Below are 9356 nucleotides of genomic sequence, written 5' to 3'. Positions count from 1 at the left end.
GAATCCCAGGACTCGCTGGTGAGAACTGGGAAGCGGAACAGATAGTTACCGGCCTCTACGTGTAACTGGGCACCATGCAATTCAGCACAATCCCAGACAAGGCTAATAATATTATTATGAATGAGTCATTTAGCTGGCGCTTTTATCCAAAGCGATTTACAGAGACCAGGGGGTGAACTATGCATCATCAACAACTGCTGCTGCACAGTCACTATAGCACCTCGTTTGTTTTACGTCTCATCCGAAGGACGGAGCACAAAGAGGTGAAGTGACTTGCTCCGTGTCACACACAGCGAGTCAGTGGGATTTGAACCTCCTGGTATCAAGCCTCCTATAATAGAATTGCTAGTTGTCTAGACAACAGACCCTTGTCTTTAAATAAAGCGGTTTAACGTTTTTAATGGACCCGCTCCCCAACCTCCCTAAACGCAATAACCCAACAGCTCTGACCAGTACATACTGGCAGCACTGGTTCCGAGGGGCCTGTTCCCATCATGGTTTATCATCATTACAAAATAAATCAATAAAATACACTCCTACAGCAGCAGACTCCCTTCTCTTAATTCGTGTACAGCTCTCACACATTTAATTTGTGAAGTGGATAATCCAGGTAGAGTTTCGAATTGTACGCCCCTAGGGTTAGAGGGGGCGGTTTTAATTATTATTATTATTATTATTATTATTATTATTATTATTATTATTATTATTATTATTATTATTATTAATTTCTTAGCTTACACCGGTAGCAAATTCTGACGGAGAGCCATATTTTGACGGTACACAGGCCCAACAAGTTTCCACGTGTTTCATCAATAAAAAAAAAACTACAAAAACACTCGCATCATTATCCGAACTACATTCAGAGAACTCTCTCTACAGTAATTGAAGCTAGCAACATTTTTAAACCTGCATTTTGTGATTTATTGATGTCTAATGATACCGCGACAAGGACAGATACAATTAGATAATTCAGCTTGATTAACGAGTGCGTGGAATGTGAGGGTAACGTTGTGAAAGATAATTAGAGTCATGTTGAGATTGAAGAATAAACCAAACTACTTCCACACGTCATTGATTTGAAACAGCCTTCAAAACATCAGTTCACGTCTGGCTAAATCAAACACGACTGGGTCTGCCTCATCCGATCAATTCCTCGATTCTACAACCAAGGACGATTAGAAATAAATAATAATAATAATAATAATAATAATAATAATAATAATAATAATAATAATAATAATAATAATAATAATAAAGTACATTTTGTATTATCAGAGGATTAGTAAGAGGGGGATTTTTGAGAGACAAATCGGATTGCAGTCTTAGATACTGTGTTGTATTATAATACCTTGTATTGAGTTGTATTCATACACACATACACACACTGTTCTGTTTGATTTTAATATCGTGCAATGCGCGAAGTGCTAAGGATTTGCATGGGAGTCTTAAAGATTAATATAATCTTCCGGGGACATTCAGAAATGCGGTTTGAAATTCTCTGGGCTCTGTTTTTTTTTTTTTTTTTTAATTATTATTCATAAAAGGCAGACACGCTCATTCTAACTAACGCAGCCCGCATAGCGCATATTAAAGCGGTATACAGATTAGGTGATGTGTCCGATATGCTCTACATGGAGTAAAGGATGCGGTCTGGCTGCGGCCGCGCTTACTCACGCCACAGCAAATCCATCAGTATTGACAGGTCTGTAAAACACAAGTCAGCGGCCTCTCTCACCATCCATATGAAAAATCGCCAGCAACTGATCCGATGCAGAAAGCTTAGGGTTAATTTCGTTGTGTATCGTCTTTAATGTGTGTTAAAATACACGTGATACTGGGATCACTTGCAGCAGTGGGAGGTTATAAGAAAAAAAAAACTCTGAGCTCTGTTATACTGCAGCAAAGGACAAAAGTGGACAGCTTTCTTTGTCTGTTTTGTTTAATTGTATTATTATTATTATTATTATTATTATTATTATTATTATTATTATTATTATTATAGCGATAACATTTTGTATTGCTGATGTTTATATATATAACAATAAGCGTACTGGAAAAAAAGAGCTGTCTCTGCATTTTTTCAATCGGGATAGTGCTAAGCATGTCCGTCACAAACGGCACTGCGCACAGACAACATTCAGTTCAGAAGAGCCGCGTTTACTGAGAGAGCAGACAGACAGACAGACAGACAGACAGACAGACAGACAGACAGCAACACCACAATCCGCTCGGAACCGAACCCCCGTCTCTCTCGCTTACAGGTTACGCAGGCACTCAAAGCAACAAACAAAATAACGTGTTCGGGTCCATTTAAACCCGAACACCCGGAGCGTCCCATCTGTACAGCTGGCGGGACGCGGAGACAAAAAAAAAATACATCTGCCTAAAAAATACACAGACGCGGCAAGCTCGTGTTTATTAAAAGCAGAACAACGCATTTTCTTTCGCGGTGGGAGTTAATCTGAAGACGACGCGACGGAGAAGCGTTTTGAAGGATTTATTGGACCAAGTTGCGCCTGTTTCTTTGTATTTTTTAATTTTTTGAAGCCCCCTAGACTCCAGGTGTGGATGGACTCGCCCTAATGTGCGGCTCTTCATAGAGCTGTTTTCACCCTGGCTGTACGGGAGCCGCTACCTGTCCGGTGCGCTGAGTTTCATTGAAGGGGTTCAGCGATATTAAACCCAGGTTTGGGGGACACCCACAGCGCGAAGGTGTCGGTAAAGCATAGACTCCGCAGAAAGTTGGCCACTTTTTAACCGTGTGCTTTTTTTAATCGTCTTGTTTTTCTTTCGAGATAAATGCATACGTACGTTTGCAATCGCTTTGTTAACGTTTTAGTTTCCTAATAGCAGACTGTACAACTGCATTTAGTATTATTATCGTGTTTGTTCTTTAAATCTGGTCTCCCCCGTGGGCGCCTGTTGCAAGCAGTACACAGAGGATATATCTTCGACAGGTGAGTAAAAGTATTTTGCATTTTACACACACTTATACATGCTTTGTATTTGTCTGGATTACCACCAGTCTGCAATTTAAACGAGAGCGACAAGGCTACCTACAGTAGTGGACACGTCGCGCCATCACGTAGTATGGCACCGTCATTCAGGTATAGATGTCACACCTAACGTTGGGACTAGCATGCATCATTTCTGTTTCAATGGATGTTGGAGGCGAGAGAGTCAATCTAGGGGTCAAACTGCATCGTTACTCCCAGCAGGATGTTTACTGGGAATCATGGTTTAGCCAGTAGCTGCACAGCGAGGACTTCCTAACTGCTCTGTCCCTTTTCTTTATACTGCAATAAAAAATAAAAAATAAAAAATTCTCTTTCCTCAGCCCTGCGTGCGGATGTAACCTGCTGGCCGCTGCCCTTCGCGGGGCTTCATGCCAGCAGTATAATGTGTACTGGGAATATGAAACTCGCTTAAAACCGGTAGATTTTCCCACTCGTTACAACTCCTCTGTGGACTCGGACAACGGATAACCCCGTCTCAATGAAGAGATGTGTTATTATAAATTTAACATGATCATGACCCCTTTTTTATGGAGTCTGTCAAATACCTAGTTATTATTATTATTATTATTATTATTATTATTATTATTATTATTATTATTATTATTATTATTATTTTCTTAGCAGACGCCCTTACCCAGGGCGACTTAGTTACAAAATAATTAAAGAATTACAGTATAATTAAGAGCAAGATACAAAACACAATGACTTCAGTCCTAATAAGAGCGAATACAAAACACAGTACGATTTGATATCGGGGCAGCTCCAGAGCGGAGAACAGTGTTGATAGTTACATCAGGGTCAGATACGAGTGCAGGTGAAATACTAAACGCTACAGATTGGGTTCAGTGCAGGATTAAATACAGTGAAATAGGGAGCAGATAAGTGCAAGTTAAAGCGCATTAAAGGCAGCGTGCTATGCTGTCCAGTTATAGATCCTTCATTGGAATAATTATATATATTAATAATAATAATACTAAACGAGTATACAATAAATAAATATCAGTTAATAGATACAGAGACAAGCTGCGCTACCATAAAGCAGTCCAAACGAGTCAATTCAAGTTCAAAGAAATAACAAAGAAGGATTTGAAACAAAAAATACATTTGGGTAGCGCCTGCATAATATTTACATTTGAATCAAAATTCATATCCCTAAAATAAGAGGCGGCTCTAATTCCAGCGTCGTGTAAATTCGGAGTATGCATCTCATTCGCGAATTTCTTTATGATAAGACAATGCTGGTTAGGTACAGTGCAGGTAACTATCGCTTTAACATTGTGTTTGATTGGAAGCGATATATACAGGTTAGTGTGAAGGAGACGGTTCATTTGCACAGTAATTCTGCAGTACAGTATTCCTATGCTTGTACTGTGCATTAAGTATGCTTTGTCAGTGGTTTTTAAAATCTGCTTTACCATACCTCTCTGGTCTTTGCAATGCTTGCCTGTGGGTTTACGCTTTGCTGTGGGTTTACTGTGGTCCACTAATATAAGGGAGAACAGTAATGCAATGCCTGTCTTGGTTTGCTCTCATGTCCAGCAGGGAAACCCATAAATTACATTTCTTTTAGTTAATTCAAGAGAGACATGCTTCAATAATACATTTACATCGATTTTTGTGTGTGTTTATTTGATCTTGCTATGTATTTTGTAAGGGACCTTGCAAGACTCCTTGAGTCAGTTCAAGACGATACAAGCCGAAGATTATTGTCCTTCAGAGTTCATTTCTTGCTGCTATAAATATCTATCCATCATTAAAGATTTAGGTTGAGGATAAAACAAATCTAGGCGAGCTATTCCTTAATGTAATACACACCCGTTTTGAGTCAGCTAAAATCAACTATTTAATAAAACATACAGCTGATTCTACCTCAAAAAGAATCTTTGAGTCTCTTATGTGGGTGACCAGCGGCACTTCTCACACTTCAAACATAATGAGAAAGGCTGATGAAGAGACTTCATACAGAGCTGTCGATTCACTGTTCCAATTCTCTTTGGAGTTATAAGGCAGGGATAGAAGACTTCATTACCAGCGTCATTTAGAAAGCATTTGTTCCAGGAAAGCATTTCATAATCTCTCTCTCTCTCGCTCTCTCCCCAGAGGTGCAGCCCAGATGTCATTTCATTCAGTATCTGAGATGTAATGCACAGGGCTGGTTTTAAATCTGCATACCCAGCAGGAAGCTTTCAAACCTGGGGTAGACAGGGGAGGGGCGGTGGCTGGGGGACGCCTGTGCTCCGATAGTGTTTGTTAATCCTCCTTGCAGTGAAGACTCTTCAAATTCGAACAGTCCTTTGACACTTAGAATAGATTTTACATGCTGCTTAAGAAGGCTGTGTGCAATTATGATTTGTTTTGTTTTATGTAACTGCTCGAAATCTACAGCCTGTTTCAGACAGATTCCCTCTCGTGGTTTGCCATGTCACAGAACCCCTTGATGCAGTTTATTTGCTTGTAATTCAAGACAGTCTGCTTATTATGTGTGTGTGTGTGTGTGCAGAACATAATACAAAAGCATGCTGCCCCATTTCGTAGGATGGAGAAGCAATTCGACTCCCTTTAAACTAGCCAGCATCAAAAGGCGAACAAGAACACTCCGAAAGGGGAAGGGATTTTAGCCACTAAGATTAAAGATGTCAAAATTAAAACTGTATTTATTTCTATGCAGATCCGCGATAAAGTATGTGCTGCCTTTCGTAGGGAGAAGGTCCGTCTCTCAAACCCATTGCATAGCAGTTTGATCCGTTCCTGGTTTTGCTGGGAGCTTAATAAGACACACCTGAGCTTGTTACACTTATACACACTGTGGCTAATCAAGCTCATAGTAAAACCTGGAATGGGTGAAATTGCTGTGCAATAGGAGTCTTATTTCTATCCCTGCTGTATACTGTGCTATATGCAATGATTGTGGAGTTTTTAACACAATTTAAGGGAGTGTTGTGTTTCACTGATTTGATGACAATCCAATTCAACACCCCTCCAGTCTGAGACTTTGCTAATCCATTTCTCCAGCGTCACTCCTGACTCTCTGTCTGTTCTATAACACTGAATCTCCACCCCACCCCCTCACTCTCTAAATTAAGATCATACTTGGCACTTTTCTTTCTCGTTGGAAAGCTGTCATTTCCGACCCTGGCAGACGCTCCGAATCGCACTGCAGGCCGATAGCTATCTGCCGAGACACACAACACCCTTTCATTTCATATCTCATCTTCTCATCCTCTTCATAGTCAAGCGGTCTTTACCAGCATTGCATTGCCCCAGTTAATGCAGCAAATCTACAGGGAGACGTTTCACATGCGAGAGGCAGGTGCTATCTGTGCTTCCAATTACGCGTCTCGTATAATTAACACGGCAACCGCAAGCTAATGGATTTAAGAATGCAGTGCGAATGTAATTAAATGGGCGCTTCAGCAAAAAGAAACACTGCCCGTCTCGTGTTAGCTGTGAACGGCTCATGTCCTGGCAATCGAGTGGAGAGGTGCATGGCGCTCTCTCTAATCCTGTCCCGGGGTAATCTGATTGAATCTCAATCCCACCTGAGCCCGGGCATCGCCTTCCCAGGATTCGCCCGGCTTGTGAGGATTGATTAGGGTTAGATTACAATCCTTAGTAAAATTAATAAACCTTTCACCTATGTGCCTTCCCTTGACTGAGATTTCTTACTTAGGCTGTTAAATGATAAAGCGTGTGCAGGAATGTAACAGAGTGTGTGGTTGGTTGTATAAAAATAAAAAAGTGATAAAAAATAACCATAAAAGTAGCCCAAAGAAAACCAAACCTGACTGTTGTTTTCATGTTGAACAGGTCCGCCGGTCAGTCTCGCCCCATGGGGGCTGTCTCGTAGACCCCCGAGCCACGCGGCTATGTTGAGGAGATGACCAGCCGCCAGCGAGCGCTCCCGCTGCTGCTGCTGCTGCTGACGCTGTGCGGGCAGGGCTCCCTCTTGTGTCCGGCGGGCTGCCACTGCGCCTGGGACAGCGGGACAGTGAGCTGCACCAACGCCGGGCTGCAGGAGATCCCAGCCTCCATCCCGCGGGACACGGTCACGCTGCACCTGGACGGGAACCAGATCAGCACCGTGCGGGACGGGGCGTTCAAAAACCTGCCGCGCCTGCGCGAACTCGACCTGTCCCGCAACCGGATCGAGAGCCTCTCCCCGGGAGCCTTCAGGCACCTGAGCCCGGAGCTCAAGCTCCTGGACCTGTCTGACAACCAGCTGCAACTGGCCAGCAAGGAGGACCTGGGCCCCACGCGCGCCAAGACCCGCCTGCACCACAACCCCTGGCACTGCAGCTGCGCCCTGCAGGAGCTGATCGAGACGGTGAACCTGGATCCGGAGACGGTGAGCGGGATCGTGTGCGAGAGCTCGGCGCAGGGGCCCCAGCACTCCGGCCAGCCCCTGGTCAAGCTGCTGGACGAAGGGGTGAACTTCTGCAGCCTCCAGCGCAAGACGACCGACGTGGCCATGCTGGTGACAATGCTGGGCTGGTTCTCCATGGTCATCGCGTACGTGGTCTACTACGTGCGGCAGAACCAGGCCGAGGCCAGGAGACACCTGGAGTACCTGAAGAGCCTGCCCAGCCCGCTCAAGGAAGCCAGCGTGGAGGCAGACACGCTCAGCACGGGCCTGTGAGCCGGGGAGCGGGGCACCCAGCTGGCTTCACTACTTGCTCATTCTTGGTTGATATTTGTTGTTCGGGATTTCCAAAACCAGCCATTTACCAGTCCCCTAAGAAAATCTAAAGCTGTGTTTTTTTCTGATTGGTATTTTAGGAAAACTGTTGAATGTTCGAGGACTTAAGTAGGACTAGCAAATATGTTGCCGTTGTTTAATTTACTGTCTGTGTAAGTTTAATATTTTTAAAATTTTTTTAGGGGAATTTGATTTACTCAATCGTGTAGCCTAATCAGATTAACAGGGCAGTGGAATTAAGGTCTGCCGCTGGTAAGACTATTAAAATACCAGCCCATTGCTAGCTCTGAAAGTAATAATAAATGTGGATTATAGGATGCGGTTGCTTAGCCCTGGGATAAGAACTGATTCGATTCTGTAGGATTCCCAGCAGCTAATTTCAACAACCTTGATTTCTGAATTATTTACGCTGTAATAAAATTTTTTTTTAAAAAAAGTGCTGGTTTGGTTTAAATTTCAAACCGTTTCGTTTCTAGCCCCTAACGCTGCCAACGTATTGATGCGCAACTTTAGAAACTGAGCCGGGAGGCAGGCAGCACACCAGCAGTTTAACACCAGCCTGCCTGAGGTTCAGCAGCCGAGGCTTTATATATGAGTACGGGCGGTGGTGCGTTTCACTGCAGGTAACACTGGAGCCGTGGACTGGTCACTATCGGAGCTGTTTGAACGGAGGACCAGGTGTGTGTGGGATCTGTAACTAGAACTAAAACGCCACTGCAGTTCCCCAGTGTTTCCAGTTTACCAGTCTTTCTACACTTCCTTGAAGTGTATTAGCTACCCCGTAGCCCAGTGGTACCTTTGAGATCTAGTCAACTCCAGTCCAGGTTTTACTCCAAGCAGATTCTAATGTAGTTGAAGCTGCTAAGAGGCAATTAGTTCATTTACGACCTGGTTGGAATAAAGACCAGGACTGGAATGAATCTCAAGGGCCGGAGTCGAGTACCACAGCCATAGCCTTTTAAAATAATTCTCTACTCCTCCTCTCCGTCACTGACGTAGTTCAGGTTGCTAAAGGTTTACAAAACCTGATTAGCACCGAACTTAGATTTAATGTTTGAACGAGGCAGTCCGTGATTACCCCAAACCTGTTTTAATAATAAAACTGTCCAAAATCTGTTCTTATTTTCCCCCACCCTCCTCTGGTGTCAATTTCCGTTTTTCAATTCCAATTCAATTTCCAATTTCTTTTTTTAAAATCAATTCCCGGTCCATTTTAATCAATTCCAAACACAGCACTGATCAAAACTGCAATTGGCAGTATTGTGTTAAAATGAGCTTCTCTGCCAATTAGTACGTCTCTAAAAAACATCAATTCTAATTCCAATTGGCATTGGGAATGGGTTTTAAAAAGGGATCGGAAACCGGAACTGACCCCAGCCCTGCTTGCTCTGCGTTATCGGAGTGGCGGCTGTTTTTTTCAGATCGAGGAGCAACACAATTGCAATTAAAATCTACACAGAATAAAATATATACAAAATGGTTATTTGGAGACCAGATCCCACGCTATCGTATAAAAATTCACATGACTCAAACTTATTCACACCCCCTCCCCCCTCCCCCAACCAGACAGCTTTTCACAGCCTTTGTTAATGAGAAGTAACGAGCAACACATACACTGTCACCGACACAGGTTACAGGAACCA

At 43.1% G+C, this 9356-nt stretch overlaps 1 protein-coding gene across 3 annotated transcripts; it reads left to right on the top strand.

The window, feature by feature from the left end:
- The first annotated feature begins 1595 nt into the window (after positions 1–1595).
- LOC117966990 (leucine-rich repeat-containing protein 3-like) lies at positions 1596–8160 on the top strand. 3 transcript variants are annotated; one of them, XM_059011523.1, is made up of 3 exons: positions 2036–2957; positions 5118–5156; positions 6825–8160. In XM_059011523.1, exon 3 carries the CDS (start codon positions 6895–6897, stop codon positions 7651–7653), a length of 759 nt encoding a protein of 252 aa, XP_058867506.1. In that variant the 5' UTR covers positions 2036–2957; positions 5118–5156; positions 6825–6894; the 3' UTR covers positions 7654–8160. The 3 variants fall into 3 exon arrangements, with proteins under 3 accessions (XP_058867507.1, XP_058867506.1, XP_058867505.1); XM_059011524.1 differs by lacking the exons at positions 2036–2957; positions 5118–5156 and adding an exon at positions 1596–1702; XM_059011522.1 differs by lacking the exon at positions 5118–5156 and having other exon boundaries at positions 6825–8159.
- The last annotated feature ends 1196 nt before the right edge of the window (positions 8161–9356 follow it).

This window comes from Acipenser ruthenus, chromosome 42, assembly GCF_902713425.1.
Source record: "Acipenser ruthenus chromosome 42, fAciRut3.2 maternal haplotype, whole genome shotgun sequence".
Lineage (NCBI taxonomy): Eukaryota > Metazoa > Chordata > Actinopteri > Acipenseriformes > Acipenseridae > Acipenser > Acipenser ruthenus.
The sequence above is the reverse complement of the archived record's forward strand: the minus strand, read 5'-3'. Positions and strand labels throughout refer to the sequence as shown.

Bases quoted from the DNA above. Each gene is read 5' to 3' on its own strand.
- LOC117966990 (XM_059011524.1), top strand. From the start codon at position 6,895: ATGACCAGCCGCCAGCGAGCGCTCCCGCTGCTGCTGCTGCTGCTGACG.